The 23998-nt window shown below is 39.3% G+C and overlaps 1 protein-coding gene across 3 annotated transcripts in view; it reads right to left on the bottom strand.

Annotated features, from left to right (window-relative positions):
- The window catches only part of PAPSS1 (3'-phosphoadenosine 5'-phosphosulfate synthase 1), a 111344-nt gene that overhangs the window by 4036 nt on the left and 83310 nt on the right, over nt 1-23998 (bottom strand). For all 3 annotated transcript variants that reach the window (XM_045471053.1, XM_045471046.1, XM_045471058.1), the window contains exon 11: nt 10871-11100. In XM_045471053.1, the coding sequence (XP_045327009.1) occupies nt 10871-11100 (230 nt within the window). The remainder of the gene's footprint in view (nt 1-10870; nt 11101-23998) is intronic.

Genomic DNA, 23998 nt, shown 5'->3' with positions numbered 1-23998 from the left:
CACCTTCCTAACCTGGCTCACTGTCTACCTATGAGCCCTCAGATTGTGGACTCCAGACCAAGAAAGAAATACTGTGATTTCCTCATGATCCAAACTGTGCATTGGTTTCCAGTCTCTCCTTCTGCTTTTCTGATTCTGTCTGCGTGCTCAATGACCCCACTGCTCACTGGGCTTCTAAACCTTGGAACTGGTTTTATCACCACCAGGCTCTGTGCCTGATCACAATTATCATCTGGCCTGGCTCTATGCCTGATCACAATTGTTAGTTCCTAAGATCAACATGACTCTTGGTCCTGAATCTAGTTTTACCTCTTAGGATTTGCTGCTGGCCCCCGTTCTGGCCTTTCCAACTCCAGAGTGAGATACTCAGACTTTAGTAATTGCCCCAACCCCCTTTGAAACATATCTAAGAATTTTACTGTGGAATATCATACATATAGGACATCAATACAAAATAGTATGACTTGGGCATCTGGGTGGCTCAGTCGGTTGAGCGTCTGACTTCGGCTCAGGTTATGATCTCGCGGTCCGTGAGTTTGAGCCCTGCATCATGCTCTGTGCTGACAGCCCAGAGCCTGGAGCCTGCTTCAGATTCTGTATCTCCTTCTCTCTCTACCTCTTGCCCAATCACATTCTATCTCTCTCTCTCACTCTCAAAAATAAACATTAAAAAAAAAAAAAAAAAACCATTCAAAATAGTGTGACTCATTTCATCAGTCATAGGAAAAGCATCTCTAACTATTAGGCAGAAAGGGACTACTTTAATTCAGGCATGCAACATCTTCCCCTAGTCACCCTGTGTGCTCTACCTATTCCCTCAACTACAAGAAAGACAGGAAGATATACCTATGCATTCAACTCAATATATAAACAGCTCTCATCTGCTTAGGTAAAACATATTTTAAATGTCTATATAAATTTTCAGAGATGATCAATAAAAATGAAAGGCTAACAGACATTGCTTAAAAGATGGATTCAAACTAGTTTAAATTTAGGGGTCTCTCTCACTTCTATCATCTGTTCAATGTGTCAGACAAGTCAGATCTACTATAATAAACTGGCCCATGCAGATGGGCTGGTTACCACAGGGAAATAAGCCAACCCCCTTCTCTCATACACATGACAACCTGAGGGGAGAAAAGAAATTGACTGCATGTGAGATGGGCCTAGACAAGAAGCAAGACTGGGAGACAAGATTCCAAAAAATTCAGTAAGGTTGGGGTTAGAAACATAATTTGTAAATTTATCAACACTAAAATGAAGACTGTGTTAGAGAAAACAGGTAAGCTCTCCAAAAAAAGATGACTCAGCAGAAGGAAAAGCATTTGTCAAAGGAGTAGGAAGAAAACCAAGGTGATATGGAGGTCACAGGAGAAGAGAAATCCTAATGTGTTAAGGCCACAGAGAGGCTGAGAAAAGGACCATGAGGGGGAAAAAATAACTACTGGATTTACAAATTGGAATTTAAATCTTCTTAACTGAAGAGTTTTAGTAGATGGCAAAGGAAAGAGATGTGGTGGTAAGCTGGCAGAGATACAGAGTGGAAAAAGAGATGAGTTTTTTTTTTTTTTTTTAAAGGAAATGGGAGGTTTCAGCAAGTGTATAGGTGGAAGAAAATAAACGGCAAGACTGAGAAAAGGAAGGAAGATGAAAGCCAGGAGAAAATGAAACATGAAGAAGAAAAGTCTGACATGAAGAACACAGGAAGTGGGGCTTTGACACGGAGGAGCAGCAGGAGTGAAGGAAGGTAGAAACAGGGATGGTTTGGGGTGAGAAAAAGACGAGGCAGTTAATGCAGCACACTCCCAACCTTCTCAATAAAGATGTTGAGACTGCCCTCAAGGAGAACAAGAAGCTGTGTGGGAATGGATTAATAATAGAATCCGTCAACACTACGGACTTTCTCTCCAGGCCAGCCAGGTTCCACCTGAGGTCAGAGAGGAAGCCAAGAGGGTGGAGGGGTCCAGAGAGCTTTCCAATTGTATCTAAACATCCTCACTCCAATCTGATGTAAAATCAGTTAGTTTAGTTAGAATCTACCTGACAAAACACTGGTTGAATGTTGCAGGTCCTCAGAAGGTTCACTGATCAGCTCCCTATATAAGCTTCACTAAGGAAAATTATGACCCTGGAGATTTATGGCCACGTAAATCTTAAACTTTGATTTCAACAAAGGAAATCTTGTGTCCCATGCATAAAGTGCTTGCTCGTGATGGCAATGAGAACGAAGTGAGAGTACAGCTTTCTGGATGACTGTCTTGACTATTTGATTAAAGGAAAAACGCCAGACCAATTACAGCCCTTTCTTTCCCCTAGAATGCCAAACTGTCTGGAATCCAGAAGTCTGCTTGCATTCTTTCTGAAATTGCATTTTAAAACCAAGGTCCCTGGGTACCTCTTTTCCTGACTCTATTTCACACTCCATCTGCCCCGCATGCCACAAGCATTTCTTCATCACATGAAATGGGAGTTTCTGTTCCCACATGGTGGCGGTTCCACTCCACCCTGGCTACAGAAAACACATTTATTTTCCTCTGCCTCATACTTGTACTGTCACATAAGGATTTTACTTTTTATAAGAAGTCAGGTGCAAGGACTTCGTACAAGAGTCACATTATCTAGAATCAAATCATATTTTTCACAATTCATCTTTAATTAGACATGACCTTACAGAAATAACTGAGTCAAGTAAAAACTCAGGCATTTGGGGAATAATCTAAATTTAGCTCTCAACTTTACCTGGGAGTAATCAGGAATCTGCCACAACAGAAAGGCTACCAAATAAATGACCCTGAGGGCTTTCACTACAAAGCAATTCTAATAAGCCATCTAATTACACTAGTTAACCAATCTCCCATGGTGCCTGGAAAAACAACAACAACAACAACAACACACAAACACACAACTATGTTTGATTTTTTTTCCTTCTCAAAACCACTTGGTCATAGCTTCTTACAGTCCACATCTCTTAAAGAAAGAAAAGGGATGGAATGGCAGGGAGAAGGAAAAACACGCCATCTAGCAAGCTATGCGGGGACCCTGTGGACCAGCATCCTGTCCCACGTGGGATATACTAACTACATGTGGCCAGCATCTTGACTAACTCCGAAGTACAATGACTCTTGGCCACTTGTTGAAGATTTTAAATCTTTACAACCATCTGCTGTCTCTTAGTCCACACATGTGGTCATCAGAGCCACCAGCAGCATGAGTTGTTCAAATGGACAAGAGCTGGGGTCAACAGATGGCCCATCAAGTGTACCTTTTGAGGGTTCGTTATTCAATTAGTATGGGCTTTGTAAAAAAAGGTAACTAGATGATAAGCAAGCAGAGGAGCAAAGGGGAATTTCTTCTCTGATAGAACTAAAAATCATAGTGGTAACTTCTAAGTGAATCAAATGAACTATTTGGGGTCTAACTTTTCATCCAACTTGAAAGAAGCTCATATATGACACTGTGTCGATCAAAACACTAAGAATTCTTGGGCGTGAGGTCAAAAAGTCATCTCTCCAAAACCAGATAAACAGTTATTTATGGATTTCTTTCTCAGAACCAAAAAAACCACTGGCTGGCAATGTATGTGACAAATTTAACAATGTTTAGTTTCAAACCAAAGACCAACTGAAATACACAAAAAATTCAACTATCTAGAACCTACCTAACCAAAATCCTTAATTCATCATACTTCCCTCCCAACACCCCAATCTTTTAAGTAAAAGCTAGAGAACAGTTCCTATCAAACACTCAGACAGGTAACAAATTTCTAGGGGTGCCTGGGTGGCTCAGTTGGTTAAGCATCTTGACATGGGCTCAGGTCATGATCTCACAGCTATGAGTTCAAGCCCTGTGTCAGGTTCTCCCTCTCAGCACAGAGCTCACTTCAGATCCTGTCTCCCTCCCTCTCTGTCCTTCCCCCACTCTCGCACACGCTTTCTCTCAAAAATAAACATTAAAAAAAAACCAACAAATTTCAAGGACCGTCCCTAAGTGCACTGCAGTCAAGTCAATTTTCTTTACCAAAAAGGGTCACGAAGACTATAATCTACCACAGTGTAGACAAACAGAGGTTTTGAACTGAGTGCCAATGGACAGGTTTCAAAAGGATCCATAAATACCTTAATGGCCAAAATGGGGCTTCTGTGCTGGGAAAGAGCATATCAACTTTCACCTGGTTCTGAAAGAAGCCTCTGATTACTCAAGAGTGGATGGTGGATCTCAATTTTTTGAAAGTTAAACTCAGAAGCTCTCAGGTGCCCATCATCCAAATAAAATTGTCTGGTATGAGGTACATGGCTGAAATCCCATTGTATGAAAACTTCCTCTCAGCAGACTGTAGTGACCTCTTCTGAGCACACGCTGATGTCCCTGAGTGCTGCTCTCTGTATACAGCCTGTTTAGTTGCAGTAGGTTATAGAGACCGAAATAATACATTTTCAAAGGGTTTTCAAAATTAGTAACTCAAGCAGCTTAGGCATCCATGAGTTAACCAGAAAATTAGGTAAACCCAGGACACTGCTAGATGGCAAGGACACTGCTTTGACTACATTAAGTAATTTCCTTTATATCTGTCACCAGGATTTCTTCATCTTGTTATTTGCTTTCTACTTTTAAGAAACATGTGAATATCCTCATTTACTTAGAAACCAGGATATCTGTTACTCTCAAAACATCTAGATCAGCTCCAAATACAAAAGTAAAAAGAAGTCTCTGGAGTAAAAAACAAAAACAAAAACAAAAACAAACCCGTATTTTTGACTTGTGACTAATGACAAAATAATTAAAAAGAAAATAAGTACCCAAACATGCCAATATTGTTACAAACCTCTGATTCTCAAGAGAGGTGATTTTGCAACCTCACTTCCTCCTCCCCAGGGCACACATTCTAGAATGCCGCGGATGGCACCCCTTCCCAACCAATTATCTGGTCCCAATGTCAATAATGCCAAGGTTGAGAAAGCCTGTCTGCTAAATGGCATGTTGTTAAGAAAGAAATTGATTTGATATTGTTATACTAAGTAAATCCCAGTCGTACCCCAAAAGGGCAGAAAGCATAAAAAAAATGAGGAGACCCCAAAAGTCATGGGAAAAAAACAAAGCAGAGAGAAAACAAAAAATCAAGACATCAGACATGATGATTTGTGGCTCTTTCCTCCTGGAACTCTTTGCAGTAAGACCAGTGACAACACGGCACAGCTCCACAATCTGAGGGGAGATCATGACCAGGTCTCAGTAGAGCAGCATTTGAAAGTACAGATACGGAAAAACTCTGCTCCATGTGTGCGAGACAACGGGGTAGAAGGGGTGGGACCAGATATGACAAGCAGATGCTACCTGCCCTCGGTGATACCTAAGGACAGAAGTTGTGTGAGGAAGCCTCTCAGCCAGTCTTGTTCCACAGCACAGAGGGAACCTTCCCAAGCTTCCTCACTCGGCCCTGTGCTGCACACACACCATTGGGACTTGTGGCATGGTACGGTACCAGAACGAATAATAGAATGTATACAGAGAGCTTACAATAAATACGTGCTTACATGAGCTTAACATGGAAAGATGCTCATGAAAAGTAAATAATTAAAAGCAGGGTAAAAAAAATCTATTATAAACTCAACTATGTTAAATCAACGTACAGAAAAAGAATAAAACTCAAAGCACACACATAAAATAGGTGACTGCCTGAGTGTTATTTTTCTTTTCAATGTTTCCATAATGATTTTATTGGTTGACCACTGGAAGAATGCATCCTATTCATCTGTTACCCCAAATTGCATCAAAATCAGGGTACCCCACTCACCCAGAAAGGAACTTTCTAGGAACAAAGGTTTATGACTAAGGCCTATTTTCCTTCCACCAGGCTGGAGTGTTAAGATCACCTTGGATTGCTCTCCGGGGAGACCCAGATTATTCTCCCCTAAGCTCTGTGGGAACTCTTTCCCAAGAACTGTCTCATTTGCTCTTTCTACTTTTCCCCTATCACACATGTCCGTTTATCTCATAAGAGTAGTCAAAACTGGTCAGGGCTCTGAGGTGTAGGGAAGGAGCAGATCTTTGGCCTTCTTTGGTTCAACGCTTCTTTGGCGTCCTTGGCATTAAAAAAATAAATCTTCCATATAGTCTATTCCAGCACAATAGAGTGTGATTGGGACCTTTATATTGGTTACCCTCCTCCCCACCAATGTCTTCTCTCTTTCAGATGTTGTAACTGATTAAAAAAGGCAGGACAGGAGTACTACTGGGTTTTATAATGAAAATACCACAACATCTCCTTAGGATGTCCTATCTATTATTCCTAATATTAACCTCCAAAGAAAAAAGTTACTTTTATTTTACTTCTAGAAAACTTTCTCACTTCTCTAGAATGTCTGCAAAAGAGGGGTCTATGAAAGAATGAAGACAAATAATGTTACTACCACTATAGGTCATTTGTATGGCAAAATAGTGAAATTACCTGGGTCTAACCTAAATTACTGGAGCCCTTTAAAAGCAAAGACTTTTCTCAAATAATAGAAGGGAAAGTCAGGGAGATTTGGAGTGGGAGAAGGATTCACCATGAAGGAGATTCTGTTGCTGGGATGGAGGTGTCTAGAAGAAAGGATCTAAAATGGCTTCTAGGATCAGAGAGCAATCCTTAGCCAACAGCCAGCAAGAAAATGGGGACCTCAGCCCCACAACTGCAAGGAACTGAATTCTGCCAACAAGGGTCACCTTGGAAATGGATTCTTTCCAGAACTTTCAAATGAGAGCCCAGCCTGGGCAGAGAATCCAATGCAGTCCACCCAGACTTCTGACCCAAAAAACTGTGAGACAGTAAGGATTGTTTTAAGCCACTAAATTTGTAGTCATGTGTTAGCACTAGAAAACTAACACAATTAGCAACTTGGAAACAATGAAGTATAGCTTTAAAAGTCATTGCACAGAAACCACTAGAAAAGATGAGCTTTCCTGTGGAAAGCACATAAAAGAAGGGAAAGCTATATGAAAAAGTGTCTATAATTAGAATATTTTTTAAATGACACTAACAGTATGTGAATTAATATCAACTTCAACATTAAAGCTATGGAAACACTCTACTGATAATGTGGAAATAACCAGACTGGAACATTTTCGTCCACCTGTCCCTTCATATACCCATTTCCACAAGGCACTCTTACTCATGTGTGCTCTTTTTGTTAAGTTGCCATTTCAATAATCTGAACCATAACTTTGAATTTTTTTACCCAAATACTAAGAAGATCTGCATAAAGGAGAAAACATTACAAATAACTGAGAATTCTAAAAGTTTGTTTGTAATATCTGAAAGAATGGAGTTCAGTCTTGTAGTCCTAAAACTAAATTTCCTTGAGTCACTATTATAGCAAATACGAGCCTACTTGAGCTTCCTAAGTATAAACAGATGATTTTTATCATTATTCCTATCAATATCTTACTTGAAATCTTCATAAAGTTTGTTTTTGTTCTCCCTAAGCCTTGTCTTACACTAGTGTTTAATTAAATCAAAAGCTGCAAAATCATTAATTACATAAAAGCTGGCACTGAATAACATCCATTAATCAAACATAAGACAACCTCATATGTGCATAATTAATAACTGTGTTTTCTCACTACATCAAAGACTATCGCCTTTCCACAAAATTTTAATCACTTTCCAACATGTTCCCATCAACTTAATTATATGTGAACACAAATATAAAAAATCAGAAAACTAAGGCAGTTTTAAGGCTTCCCAAGTTACAATTTATTAAGATTTGGTAAACTCAAAAAAATTCCAAGAAAATGAGCCACTCATGCAACTAATATAGAATTCATCACTGGAAAATCTTATGAGAACTGATGTAATTATTTAGCTTTTGAATGATTAAAAGAGAGACTTAAAGCAATACTACACAGATTTAACAAAACGTGAAAGTTATCAAGGGCTTCCCCCAGCACGTCTGTCAACTACATACAGATGGGTTCTAGGTCCTGCGGGTGATTAAATCACCTGATCATGCATGCAAAGAAACCACAGTAATGAAACATCAGTAAAGGAGAAGTGAGAAAGAAAAGCCCAACTCTATTTAGTTTTGTTTCCTTAACTCACGGACATGGAAACTCACCTAAGTTTTAACCATGTGGCCACGGGCAGAATGATTCTACTTCTCTCTCCTCACTCTGTAAGTGACTGTTACTTTCAGAAGAAGATTATGTTCATAACATCTTGTACACAAACTAAACAAACAACTGCATGCTGGATCAGAAGTAAAGGGTTTCCTAGCCCAGCATTCTGTCTCTGACACTGTATGTTTTACAAATATGTAGAAAGCAATGCTACCCTCCATGAGTCACACTGAAGGGTCTGCAGCTGGGGAGCTTACAAAAGAACTGCTGGGGTGTAGGCCTCTCCCCGAAATAAGTAAATTAGAATCTCTAATGGAGGCACTAGATAATTTTAACCACAAAAAGACAGGACTGTATTGGAAACTTTTTACTTTCCTTAACATTTAATTTATATTTTCAGTTTCAATCACCTTTTGTGGCAATATAGTTCAAGGTTTACTCAAATTGTTTTTATTTTTTTAATTCTTTTTAAAAACTGTTTTTGCCAGCACAGAGCCTGATGTGGGGTTAGAACCCACAAACCATGAGATCATGACCTGAGCCGAAATCAAGAGTCGAATGCTTAACAGACTGAGCCACCCAGGTGCCCCTTTACTTAAAATTCTCTTGTTAAAGCTTCTGAGGCATCCCTTTGGAAGAGAAGGGCCCATTTGCGACTCTCAGCACACCCCTCTTATAGATGCCCTGTTTGTGAGACAGTGACATTGCTCTGTGTGCACATACATTATGTAAGTGTATGTACACATACATACATGTATAAATAGACATACAAACAACATACACATGCCTATATATTTTTAGGCTGGAACAAAACAAAACATGCCACGATTTAAAACTATTTCTATGTGTTGGCAAATCCTGATCTTTTATAAAAGTAAAAATGGTCTGGATTATTGCAAATTCTTCTCTTGGTTTGGTTCAGAAGTATACTAGAATCTGGACCACATTTCAGATTTTCAGAAAATAATAGTCTAGAATAGCTCCTGTCTTGAATTCCACACCTAGGCCCCAAAGTGTACTTAGGAGTTCTTTTACACTTGCCTGTATCAGTTATATAAGCCCTTTCTGTTCACTGACTCATAAAATTTTCCTGCATTTTAGCTCCAGTTCATCACTCAGAAAAGCCTATCATCTAAAATTATGCATTTTTTCTCCAGCAGTATTTATGCCTTAAGTGAAAAGCCAATAAATCTCTCAAACTCTACTGTAAATAGCAGTATTTCTTTACCCAATTTACCGTTAATCACAAAGAAATTAAATGACACCAAACTTCATGTCACTTATAGAGACAAGAGAATGTTTTGATCTTTAAAAGGTTTCTTTTTCTTTCTTGTCCATCCCCATTATTACAAAATGGGCTACACCAAATGAGGACACAGGGTCAGGATCAGTGTTCTCTGTTCCTGTACACAGAATTAACTATAAAGTATCATGGAAAAAAGGATGAGCACTCTCAGATTAAAGGTTATTAGACCATGGACAATTTTCAATTAGTACCTATCAGTAAAGATAAATGTAAGAAAACATAAATAAAAAAGTACTTCTCCATTCTACTTGCTGCACATGAATTGTAATTTGTACTAAAAAAGCATCAATCAACAAAACAAGTATCTGCTAAAAATGTAAAAATAACTAGATGCTACAGATCATGGAAAGAACTACAGATTTTGAACTAAGATGGAATCAACTCATCTACTGCCATCATTTTAGAGATGAAGAAACAAGGCTAGTCACACAGCAAAGAAAGAGCTAGAACCCATAACTTCCTATTCTAGAGCCCTAACGTGTCACTCTAAATTTAGAATGTACTAACAACTGGGGCGCCTGGGTGACTCCGTCAGTTCAGCGTCCGACTTCGGCTCAGGTCATGATCTCATGGTTTGTGGGTTCGAGCCCCATGTCAGGGTCTATGCTGACAGTTCAGAGCCTGCAGCCTGCTTCGAATTCTGTGTCTCCCTCTCTCTCTGTCCCTCCCTCACTTGTGCTCTCTGTCTCTCAAAAATAAATTTATTTAAAAATAAATTTAGAATGTACTAACAATTGTTATTATATATAAATAAAAATTAATACAATTTTTCATTAAAGGGACACAGATACATGTTCAACACTACCAATAATTTGTACTAAAAGCTTGTTAGTGTTTTGCTCCTCCTAGGATCTTTGAAGAAAGAAGTTACACTCTTCGTGGTCAAGAGCAAAGGCTCTGGAGTCACACTGCTTGGGTTCAACTGCTGGGCTGCCATTTAACTGCTCTGGGCCTTATAAAAGTTATTCGAACTTTGTATGCCTCAGCTTACTACTAATTTATAAAATCGGGATAATAGCACCATGGGATTGTTGTAGGGATTAATTTAATGCCTATAAAGCAATTAGGACAGTGTCTATCACATAAGTGATTGCATAAATTCTCTCAATACTAAGATATTTGGGGCTTACCAGAGTAATCATCTCTACTACATGCTCCATAACATACAGGAGATATGGCAGAAATAGTCATGTCAATACTGCCCTTACACACTCTACAACAAAAAAACTGAACCACTACATGCCATTTATATATGAACCTGAAGCATGAAACCAGATTCAATTTTTACTTCTACTTCTAACTGCTGGAATACTGAGAAATTAGTTTCCTTGGTTTGGCCTTTCTCTGAAATGTGTACCACAAAGTTGGTACAACAAAGTGATGTTATTATAAAACTGAGACAATACTTTAAAGCCCTGGGAGCAGCTTAGAGCACAAGGCGTTTCATAGATTTGTGACAATAAAACTTACTGTTCAGAGTCATAGTAGTCCATACGCTTCTTTTTCTTGTTGTAGGCTGCAACTCGAAAGGGAACTATTTCCAAGGTGATGAGCCCAGGGGCCATTGTCAGCACTTTGGCACCATGAGTTGGCTCATAAAGATCCTTCCCTGTTTCGGGATGAGGCATGCCAGCGGGGTCTCGTCCGACAATGTAAAAATTGGCTCCTGCAACCATCCGTGCTCTACAATGCCACTGGACCTAGAATAAAAGTTTTCATACTTGAAACTATGCTTTTATGCCCATACTTAGAAGTAGTAAATGGGTAATAAATGTGTGCATACAGATGGTCTCAAACTTACAGTCCCTGACTTTATGATGGTTCAAAAGTAATATGCATGCAGTAGAAACCACACCTTTAACTTTGAATTCTGATCTTTCCCCAGGCTGGCAATAGGCAGTAGGATCCTCTCTCAGGATGCTGGGCTCACCAGCCACCAGTAGGCCATGCAATCAACCCACACACTTACCTGTACCCATAGAACCATTCTGTTTTTCACTTTCAGTACAGCATTCAATAAATTATATGAGAGAGTCAACACTTCATTATAAAATAGGCTCTGTGTTAGATGATTTTGCCCAACTGTGCTCATGTAAGTGTTCTGAGCACATTTAAAGTAGGCTGAGCTAACCTAGGATGTTCAGTAGGTTAGGTGTATTAATTGCATTTTTGACTTAATGGTATTTTCAACTTATGGGTTTATCAGGACATAACACCATCATAAGTTGGGGAGGACTTGGACTACCTATACAATCAATATCAGCAGGAAATCTCAACAAATTTAAATATTGTCCTCTTGGGAAGCCAGAAATAAAATTGGCAAGCCCTCCCCGCAAAATCTAAAAGTATGAATGTGTACAGACGTTTATGTACATGTATTTATAAATATTTTTGACTTAAGAAACAAGTAAATGTATATGCATATATATGTACGATTTTAAAAACCACTACCTGCCATTTATATATAGTTTAAAACCTAATCTATTGCAAGTCAGGGTAGCGGTGGACCCTTCGAGGGAAGAAACTGGAAGGGGCTTCTGGGATAATGATATTTTTTTTTCCCAGTTTTACTGAGTATAATTGACAAATAAAATGGTATATATTTAAAGCATTCAACATGATTTGATATACATATATACTGCCAAATACTGATCACAACCAAGTTAATGGACACATCTATCACCTTGGAGTGTGTTTGTGATGAAAACAATTAAGATATACTCTCATCAAATTTCATACATACAGTATAGTATTATCAACTATAGTCACTGAGCTGTATATTCCAAATTCAGAGCTTGTAAGGTACACACTCTTCTTTGTTACACTTGAATAGGTTTTTAAAAAGCTATTGGATTTCAATTATATGAATACTTACATAAACTGGTACTGAGAAACCCTACAGCCAAGTGACTACTACCAAAGATGCTAGGTAAGAATAATAGCAAGGGTTGGTTGTGACCACACAGCCATGCTGCATCCAAAACCAGCTCTGAAGCTCTGATGCATTCACAGTAGTGCTTGTTTAAAAACAAAATTAGTTTAACACCCAGAAAACATGGAACTTTAGAAGCTAAAGTAATTTTAAAAACCATTTTAGCCATGTAAGAGATCATCATTCTCACTAACATTTGAAGAAATGAGCGCCCAAAGGTTAAGTGACTTATCAAGAAAGTGCAGAGGAAACCCAGTCTAGAAATCTGTTCTCAGCTCCTGGGCACTTGAGTGGCTCAGCTGGTTGAGTGTCTGACTCCTGATTTTGGCTCAGGTCACGATCTCACAGTTGTGGATTGATCAAGACCTGTGTCGGGCTCCATGCTGGGCGTGGAGGCTGCTTGGGATTCTTTCTGCCCCCTCCCTCTGCCTGTCTCCCACGTGCACATGCACACACACATGCACACTCTCTCTCTCATAAACAAACAAACAAACAAATAAGAAAAAGAAAAAGGAAAAGAAAAAAGAAATCTGGCCTTGGCTCCCTTTCAGTGTTAGGCTCCACTACTTAATGATTTACAAAACCATTTCTGCTCTATCTGAAAATAAGATAAAAATGATGACCACCCACACATCATTGTCCTTTGATCTCTCAATACTTTGATACCAAGACATACTTTTATTGAAACAGTTTAGAAAGTGCAATAGCACAAGGACAATCCCAGACCCTGTACCTGAAATGATCACCCTGAGGAGTTCTAGCTTTTTAAGCTTACTGATATTTACCTCTGTGTTTCTAAGGTTTCATTTTTAAGTAATCTCTACACCCAACACTGGGCTCGAACTCCTAACCCCGAGATCAAGAGTTGCATGCTCCAAGCCAGCCAGGAGCCCCTACCTCTGTGTTTCTAAATGGCATGTGTATACTGCTGATCTATTTAATTTTAGATATTATATTACTTCTATGTTATTTCTATTTCCTACTGTGATGATGCTTGACTCACTCCACTGTCCTTATTCCCTACCCCATTTATCCAATAAATATGGTGATATCATCACTGTTGGTGAAATTCATTTGTAAAATGGTAATTACAACTGTATTTATCTCAGAGTTTTTAAGAAAAGTAATATGGGGAAATGTAAAAACTTAGAATAGTACCTGGTATAAAGTACACAGTAAATGTCACCCATTATCATCTTTATTTCATCCCCCTCCTTGTACAACTGTTTGTTTTTCCTATAGTAAAAACTATCTTGATTTTTTTTCACTCACTTACTTTCCCAACTACCTGTATTTCTATGTACCTTATACTATCCTTCCTGAGCACACAGTTTAATATAACCCTCAGTATATCTTGCAGTGTGGTCATGTGGCAGAGATTTGGTCCAAAAAATAAGAGCCAGGGTACCTGGGTGGCGCAGTCAGTTAAGCGTCTGGCTCTTGATTTCAGCTCAGGTCATGATCTCACAGTTCATGAGTTCAAGACCTACATCGGGCTCTGCGCTGAGAATGCAGAGCTTACTTGGGATTCTCTCTCCCTCTCTCTCTGTCTCAAAAGATATAAACTTAAAAAAAAAAAAAAAAAAAAAAAAAACAACAACAACCAAGAGACCCAGAGTGATGTGTACCACTTCCAAACAAGGACCATTCAAAAGCTGCCTGTGCACTATTCTAGTTCTCTTTCCCCATATGCTAGCTAAATAAAGAGGACCCCAAGGTCCTATATCTCTTCTACTATTCAGCATTACTACTGTTTGCAACAAGCTGTAATAGTTCTGTACGAACAAGATGACAAAACACAACGATAAAAGACTTGTGTTCCTCATAGACACCACCTCTTCCTCCAACCACCCTGATTCAGTCCTTCATGAAAATACTGCTCACTCCTCTCTGCCCCTTCACTGTAGATGCAACTAGTTCAGACTCAGAATTTTTATCAAAGGGTCAGTCAGAATCAAATCATCAATGAACCATTTTGCAACTTCAGTTAAATGGAAAATCATTTCAGCCTCATGCAAATTAGCTACTGCTTACAGAGTTAAATTAAAAGACCAATCTACATTCTCTGAATTTAGGTGAACTTACTTTGCTCATTAAGTGTTTATGTCTAGGTACTTGAATCATTCAGGTACCAAATGGTTTATGAACAAGGAATGTATAGCTTAATTTTAATATGTAAGGAAGCTCAGATCATTTAATCCAACCCCCTCTGCCCTTTTAAAAGGAGAGGAAACCAAACCCAGAAAAATCAGTACCTTACTGAATCACAAAGCATATCGGTGGCAGTGGCCAGTTCTAATTTTGTCTTATAAAATAACCAGAAAATTGAATTGCCTCTTCGAGTTCTTCTAGAGGTTAAATGAGTAAATTAAATGTAAATACAACAAGCATAGACAGAGTCAACACTGTCCTGCAAATAACCTGAATGATTTCAATTTATATTCTAGTGAATGGTTTCCCTATGAGAATACTTTTAGCATTATAACAACCAGGAATGAGCAAATCACATGTAACACTTCCAAGAATGACTGGTGTGAATCAATTTACAACCCACTGAAAAGGTACAATATTTTTCAGTCAAGAGAATCCAAGTCCGCCCACAGCCATCCTATATCCGGTTTAGGAACACAGGCTTTAGAATCAGGCTGTCCTAGATTTAAACCATAGTTTTGCCTCTTAACGATGCAATGTCCTTAGTTGATTTCCTAATAGAAGCCTCAATTTCCATTTATAAAAATGAGAGGGTCGCTGGGGGACTCAGTTAGTTAAGCGTCTGACTTGGGCTCAGGTCACGATCTCACTCATGAGTGAAAGTCCCGCGCTGGCCCCTGTGCTGACAGCTCAGAGCCTGGAGCCTGCTTCAGATTCTGTGTCTCCCTCACTCTCTCTGACCCTTCCCCATTCACACTATCTCAAAAAAAAAAAAAAAGTATAAAAATGGGAAAGATAATGTTTAACACATAAATTGATGGGAGATTTGAAAGCACTCAAGACAGCACCTGACCCTCAACAAAGGACAATCGCAAACACCGCTGCTATTACTCTGTGAAACAGTCCATGACAATCCCAGTTGCATTTAATTGCTTCCTAGCCAGTTTCTAAAGAAAATTCATTTGCTCTCTGACAAAGAGGACATGCTGCCTAGAAGGTGGTCACTAAAACCCAGTGAGAGCTGCCTGGGTCTCTCTCTAGCACACCGAGGTCAAAGTGTATTATTGCGTTCTTATGCCCAGTGGCAAGCATGTTTGGAATACTGAATGCATACCGAAGAAGAAATATAAGATGAGGTCTACAGGTTTCCTACAGAGCCTTCTAAGGATCCATAAACGGCCAACCTAACAGCAAATGACTTATTTTCTGCTTTACTTGCATCCGTGTGCCAAACACAGATTGGCTTTTTTCCTGATTACAAAAGTAATTTAACTCCTATGTGGCAAATAGTGCTGGTTGCCTATACAATAACTGATTTCTCTTTGCCCTTATCTATTTCTTGATGACAAAAACCTCATTCTAGAAGATGAAAACGCCAAGCCCTTCCTTGCCATACAGCGTGGGCATCTGAGCATATAATGCAACCTCTGGGGAAGTCTGCTGGAAGACTTCTGAAAAACTTTTTCCAAATAAAATCCTCAACTCTTACCTGAAAGTATCTTTACTTCATCTTTATTTTTGTTTGAATACAGAATCCTATAGATTAACAGGCTTTCTGTTTTTCTCTTAAAGACGTCACTGCATTGTTTCTACTTCGTATTGCTCCTGAGAAGTCAGACCTCCTTGCCCCCATCACTTTGCTTTTAAGGCTCCTCTTTATATCATTAATTTTCAGCAGGTTGACTGCTTGTCCCTAAGTGTGGTTTTCTTTGGATTTATCCTAAGATTTATTAGGCTTCTTGAATTTGTAGGCTAATGTTTTCCATCAATTTTGGAAAACTTTTAACCATTTTTTCAAAAACCTTTTCTGCCACGGGCACCCAGGTGGCTCAGTCGGTTAAGCATCTGGACTCTTGATCTCGGCTAGGTCTTGATCTCAGAGTGAGGTCCAGCCCAGCAGTGGGCATGAAGCCTACTTTAAACAACAACAACAACAACAACAACAACAACAACAAAAACAACAACAACAACAACACGAAAAAACCTCACACCTTTTCTGCCACATTTTTTTCTCTCTCTCCTCTTTTCAGAACTCCAATTACACATTTGTAAGATGGCTGGATACTGCCCACAAGTCACAGAGGCTCTGCTCATTTTTTTCCCCATCTAATTCCCTTTTTCTTTTCTCAGGTAACTTTGAGTGACTTCTAGCTCATTGACCTTTTATTCTGCCACCTCTAGTCTGCATTTAACTCCATACAACAAATGTTTTCATTTCATATCTACTTCAGTCTTTGAATTTCCATTTGATTCTTTTTTTATATAGTTTCCTTTTTTTTTTTTTTTTGAGATTTCTTATCCATTAGACCATATTTGCTTTAAGAAGTTTTAATGCTCTTAACTGCTAATTCTTACATCAGCATCATCTCAAGGTATGTTTCTAGTGACAGTTTTATTCTGAATTATAGATCACCCCTTTCTGCTTCTTCATATTTTAAACAATTTGTTACTGCAAGGTGGACTAGCACATGATTTCTTCTAAGAGGTCTGAATTGTGTGGTTTTCCTTTAAAGTGTCAATAGCTTCATTCTAGCCCACAGGTAATTTACTGGCACTTCTCATTTTTTTGAGGCTTTTTTTTAATGTTCATTTATTTTGAGAGAATGCACAAGCTGGGGAGGGACAGACAGAGAGGGAGAGAGAATCCTCAGCAGGGTCTCACTGTCAGTGCAGAGCCCGATGCAGGACTTGGATCCCATGAATTGTGAGATCATGACTGGAGCTGAAATTAAGAGTCGGATGCTTAACCAACTGAGCCACCCAGGCGTCCCTTCTGAAGTTTGTTTTTAATGTTTTTGGGCATGTCACTCTAGCTTTTTGTGCCAATTGTCAATCAGTTGTCTCTCAACTCCAAATTCACCCTTCAGTACTTGTTCTGAGACAACAGATTGAACTCTTTTAACACTATGCTCACTGTAAAAAAGAAATGCTTAGTTTTATCAGTAGAGGGTATCAGAGACATTGTAGTAGGAAGGGGTTGTCCAAGTGGCCTGTGTATGGAGGATATGGGTGGCACTCGGGCCCATGGGCAAGCCCAAAGTACACAAGCCTTCAACGACCTCAAGCCCTAGCCTGAGCCCAATGACCACCTCATTGCTGCCCTCCTAGTGCAGACACTGGTGCATTCCAAGCCTCTCAGCAGCAGTAGCTTTCTGAGTCCTGCCATTCACCCACCCACCAGCCTGTGCTCACCCGTGCCCCAGAAGGTTATTTCCTGCATCCACCTCAACACAGCTATCACACTCTGTGCACTGCTCTGGCAGCAAGAGGGCTCCCTCCCAAAGTCCTGACCCACTCAGCACTGGTTTGTCAGCCTCAGCTAGCCTGTTCATCAGAGGGTTGTTTCCTGCTTTCTGGTTTCTGTGAACCAGTTATGGTCCAGACAGTCTACTGAATTTCTCCACCATGTGGTGGGATGAAACCATGCTTTCTCTTTACTTATTTATGGGGGCTGGGAGGGCAGAGAGAGAGGGATAGAGAATCCCAAGCAGGCTCTGTGCTGTCTGCGTGGATCCCAACGCAGGGCTCAATCCCACGAACCGGGAGATCATGACCTGTGCCAAAACCACAAGTTGGACACTCAACCAACTGAGCCACCCAGGCACCCCTAAACCATGCCTTTTTCAATGAGGTCTGAAGCCCAGCTTTAGGGAGGGGGATTTCTTTTCTAAGTTTATCTCTACTTTTGTAATCTCCCTCAACCCTAGGGTACCCTTCAGAGTTCACTTTACATTTTCATAATTACTCTTCTATTGAAGTCTAGTAATTCTTTAAACTTCTCCTGTTCAAATTCTACCTAATATTGAGGTCCAACAATTATCTCACTTCATTTTCAAATAAGGTTTGAGAAGTCTCTTATCAAAATTTTACATAGACTATGGACTACTTAGAATCAATAACTGTAGGTAAAATAGATATTTGCTTGGAATTTCCTCCCAAAGTACATTGTGGGGGCTAAGGTTTATTCAAATCTTTAATTTCTATATTGTAATCCAAGTCAGAATTAAGTTTTGCTGTTCAATAGTGTGAATAGGGAAGTAGTTCATAATTCAAATTATAATGGACTCATATTACATTTATCTATGCAAATATTAATCCTATAATGGCTGCTCCTTGCCACCCTCATAGATTTATTAAGATATCGTGTGACTAATGAACCAAAAGATTATTGATGGACACAAACCCAAATTATACATCTCCATACACACAATTTATATTTAGGCAGATGTGGGTGGAATCTAAGTGATCAGCAGGACGCGGTGAGCCCAGCGTCCTCGTACTCCGCCATCTTCTCTCTCTCCCATACACAATATTTATAATGTAAATATCTTAGAATTGCTCTTGTCCCATACTGCTCATCCCAATATGTCCATCTTACCCAGAAAAGTGTCACATATCCATTTATTTTTCTCTTACCCATTTTTAATTGACATCCCTTTTGACAAACATAAAGTCCATTTGTTCCCTGACTCCATTAGAAAAATAGCAGCCATCACCTATCCCCCTACTCTCAAACCTGGCAAAGATTTTGGTAAATTTTATTTTCAGTAGTTTCTGAAACAAAAAATGAACAAACTTTCCAAATTTAAAATTATGTTATCGGGGTGCCTGAATGGCTCTGTTGGTTGAGCGTCCAGCTTCAGCTCAGATCATGATCTCATGGCTCGTGGGTTTGAGCCCCACATAGGGCTCTGCACGGACAGCTCTGCTTTGGATTCTGAGTCTCCCTCTCTCTCTCTGTCCCTCCCCTGCTCGCTCGCTCTTGCTCTCTCTCAAAAATAAACACTTAAAAAATAATAAAAAATAATAAAAAAATAAAATTACATTATAAAAATATATAACTAGAAATACCACCTCTTATAATACCACAACTCCTACCTACACCATCCTCTCCTGCCCCAGTTGAGAAATCCCACTATCCCAGAAGCCTACCAGATTAAGTATATATGTTCAACTTTTCTTATTAAGAATATTGAGAATAATAAGTAGAACAATATATGGCCAACTTAAATGACCGATTTCTTTATATGTTTATACCGACATTTGCTTTTAGAGAAGTGTAATAAATTTTATCAAAGTCAACATTCCATATAGCAAAACTGAAATACTCAACTGGTTTATAAAAGAACATTAGGCACAGAAATGATTTTCTTACATAAATGTGCAAATTTTGTTTTCCAGACTATCTAAAACGTACTTATTTTAATAGTACACAAAAATTCTTTAGAAAGTCAAATCCGTGATCTACTTTTGTTGGGTAAAAAGACTACCTTCATTCATCTCATGAATTGCATGTTAAAATACCCCTCTCTTCTTTGTATGTTAATCACTCAAATATTAATCTATTTTCTTGAAATTCCCAAATCATAGTGGCTTGCCTCCTGATTTCTCAGCAGTAGGCATCATTTTAAACTCTTCAAGTGACTGGAAAATCTAGAGAGACAAATGAAAAAGGAGGTTCATCCTTCCCATCATTAGATTCTGGTTCTAATGGCTTTCTATCTTAATGGTGCAACTAGTACTCTAAATGCTTCTACCAATATCTATTACTCTGTATGGTATTCAGTCCTGACAAGAGTCACATTTCTGATGTACAATGCAAAAATTACAAATTCTACTTAGATGTTTAATTCTCCAACTTGTAATTATACACAACTTAGAATGACTCTCACACAATCCTCAGAGTTGAAAGGGAGTTTTGACTGTGGAATCCAAATCCTTCCTTCTGCAAATCAAGAAACTGAGATCTGACATTCAAATTACAAGTTTTTCCAAAGGTCCCCTTTTTCACAAGGAATCTCAGCTGAGTCTTCGAACTAATACAACTCAAATGTAAGAGATGTATTTGTTCAGAACCATAAGCAACCAAACTAATTTTATTTATAAATAATGCTGTCCTGGTTGAGCCCAGCCTTGCCGAGTGGGAAGATTGGGGAGGGGAAATTCTCCCATGGTGGGTGGGAGTAAATCCACCATGGCCCAGATTGCCCCTCTTGCTCCTGCCTGTCAAGCCCAGGGTCCCAAAATTTGCTTTTAAAAAGAGACCAAAGAGCTTGATTTGCTTCTGCCTCTCCACTCTCTCAGCGAGTATTATTTTAAGGAACCAAAGGTGGTAAGGCACTGGAAAACATTTCATGAAGTCCTTTACCAGGGTCAGAGAAGATCAAAACAGGTACCAATTACTGAGCTCTTCCTAATATGCTAGTCACTGCACAAAGTGTTTTATAAATATTATCCCATTTTATACATACAGCACATTGATCAGTTACTATTCCTGTTTTATAAATAAGTACACTGGTAACTTAGAGAGTTTTAGTAACATGTCCAAGGCTGCAAAATGAACAACTCAGAGATCAAGTATTATTCCTGGGCATCTCCAGCCCCCAAATCCATGCATACCTATTCTTACTGAGCCTTTATACCGTGTCAGGCCCTACAGTAAGATGGAACGCCAGCAGAAAAAAATTCTAGTTAGCACTGTATTTAGGAAAGAAACAGTGTAGATTAAATAATTGCAGGAAACCTCGGAAAACCAGACTAACAGACAATATTAGAACATGATGCTGCTTTAGTAAGAAACCAGAACAGATGCTGAGCAGAGAATCTATAGAAAAATCAGGAGAAAAAAGGGATTATTTTCCACCATGAAAAGCATCCTAAAACACTTATAAAATTTAATGTCTCTGAATTAAATTAGTAACTTCAGTTATCAAGAAACTATAAATAAGCTAAAAATATATAAAATATCAGACTATACAGATCCTCAAAATTATTATTATTTTTTTAGGTTTATTTACTTTTGAGGGAGAGAGAGCGCACACAAGCGGGGAAGGAGCAGAGGGTGGGGGGTGGTGGGGTGGGGGACAGAAGATCCAAAGCAGGCTCTGCGGTGACAACAGCAAACTGAATGTGGGACTTGAACTCATGAACCACGAGATCATGACCTGAGCCAAAATCACATGCCCAACCAACTGAACCACCCAGATGCCCCTCAAAATTACTTTCAAAATAAAAATACATCAACAGATTCTAAATGTTTTCGTGCAACAGACCCCATATCTGCTTATCCAAAAACCTGAAATCCAATTTTTCCCAGCTTTATTAAGATATAATTGACATACGACACTGTGTGAGTTTAAGGCATACAACAGGACATATGTACATTTTGTGAAATTACAATTAGGTAACACATCCCTGTGAAAAATCAAAAACCCCAAACGCCGAGCTTTTAAAACTAATTTAGTCGTAAAACCCGATCAAAACTGACATGAAATTAGTTACGGGCTCTACTGATCCCACTCGGTGTGAAGAGTCATTCACTACAGAAATATTAATGTGCTTTATATCCCAGGGGAATTAGGTAATACATGACCCGAAAGATTCTGGATAAGAGACTGTAAGCCTGTGTTGCACTACTCTAGAAACATGAATAATATAAATGAGAAGACAAAATTATCAAAGACCCCAGAGAGGGTCAAAGTTTATAATTAAAATTTGGGAGTCTATGGCTCCTATAATTAGGCTCAGATCTCAAGAAGTAATGTCCCTTTAGGTGGTTGGAACTCTTAGAGAAGTGCTTACAGGGAGAACAGATGTATATCCTAACAGACATCCTACTTACGCTGCAGATCCTGGTGCGAAGCACCGACTAATTAAATAAACACACTGGCATCCAGGTGGCAATATGCTCCTACTGTCCCCCACGTAGGGCATCTGCTCATTTACACAGAAACAGTTTCTATTAAGGAGTCATTTACTCATGCATGGATAACTTCCACAGCAAAGAGAAATCGCTACCTCCAACTGTATGTTTCCTCCAAAATTCGACTGGTTAACCTCATCCAAATGTCTTAAACCAAGGATGTAGCTATTAGCTGCACACATTCACGTTCCATAATACATGGGACTTTCAGCACTCTCATGCATTTATTTATCCTTCACAAAAATGGATTTAGTATTTTGTGAGATAGGACAACCACAATTTCCTACAGTCAACGGATACCTCACAAAAATGAAAATGCATGCACATAACACCTTTTCAGCATTAGAAAAGTAACTCTCCCTCCACATGCCTCCCCCACCCACCCAATTCCTAAAATGGAATTTAGGAATCAAGCCATTAAATCTTTACAGACTGGAAAATCAGGGACATCCTGTTGATAACCAAACAGGCTTAACAGCTGCTCATTGCTCTAAAAAGCATTTGTGCTAGGGAAACAAATCTGGTACCAATGCCTTCTAAATGACCTACAGAAAATGATTAAAGGAAGAGTCATTGTTTTTATTTTTTTATTATTATTAGTTGGCAAATAAGCATTACTGGCAGACTTTTTCCTGATGTCACTGGAAAAGCTACAAAAAAATGAGTGTTTTTTTAATTACAGAAAAATTTTTCACTTAAGGCTGTGAATAAGCCAAATAAGTCAAACACTCAAGGGCGGGTGGGGGGGGGGGGGCGGCGGTGCACTTGAGATAAAGAAATAGTTTTCTTAAGTCACCCAATCTAACAGTTTATACCTGCCAGGTCGTAAACAGTAAAACATTTAAGGGGTTTAAAATACAAAGGTGTTTACTAGAACTTCTAGTTTGTTCTTTAAAAGTTCAGAAGTTAAAAACTGCCCCTTGCTCAGGTACCAGATCAGTGCTTCCTGACAAGAGCCACACCCCTTAGCTTATAACTAATACTCCAGATAGAGACCTACAAGGCAGATAACAACTTTAAGGTGCTTTTATACTCTTCTAGAAAACGTGAGACCTCTGTGCAGGCACCTGACTTCTTTGCCCTCCCACCCACTGGCAAAGCACAGGCCCCTTAGGGACTTCCGGGCAGCAAGGAGCTCTGGAGAAGAGAACAGCAGGCCATGGAATCAGGCCACAGTTTCAGCACCACTCTGCAGTCATGCTGGTGAAAGATCTGACTCGCTTTTTGACCTAACTCTAGACAGGCTCCTCTAAGCCCTCAGTGTCCTTCCATGCGACCCAGCTTTAGCAAAACTCTTGCCAAGTCAGGTTAGCCAAAACTCTCCATCCTCGACATGTGATAAAATTCTTCTTCCTCACCTGCACCCCCCAACCAAGTGATACTGGATCGGGTGGCCTACTTTCAGCAAGAATCCTGCGACGTCTGCTTAACTGGAATCATCCCTTGCTCATAACTTCTGATGTTTCCTCTTGGTAATTTTCTAGCCACTGACTAGCCCCCTCCCAACCACCTCCCCACCCTTTCCCCACTACCACCCACTCTGCCCTTTGGCTGTCAATCCCCACTTTAGCAGTATTCAGAAGTGAGCACAGTTTTATACTGGACTCTTTTCCCTATCGTAATAGTTCCTGAATAAAATCTGCCTTTACCACTTTACTGTCCCACTCTTGATGTTCTCTGATGGACCACCATTGCTACTTGGCCTCTCTGAGCTTCAGTAACCTCATCTGTAAAATGAGAACAAAGCTGTCTCATTGAGTTGTTGTGGGGATGAGATTATACAATGTAGGCAAAGAATCTATTCAGTGTGACA

The sequence above is a fragment of the Leopardus geoffroyi genome, chromosome B1, assembly GCF_018350155.1.
Source record: "Leopardus geoffroyi isolate Oge1 chromosome B1, O.geoffroyi_Oge1_pat1.0, whole genome shotgun sequence".
NCBI classification, from domain to species: Eukaryota; Metazoa; Chordata; class Mammalia; order Carnivora; family Felidae; genus Leopardus; species Leopardus geoffroyi.
This window is presented reverse-complemented; position numbering and strand designations above follow the sequence as displayed.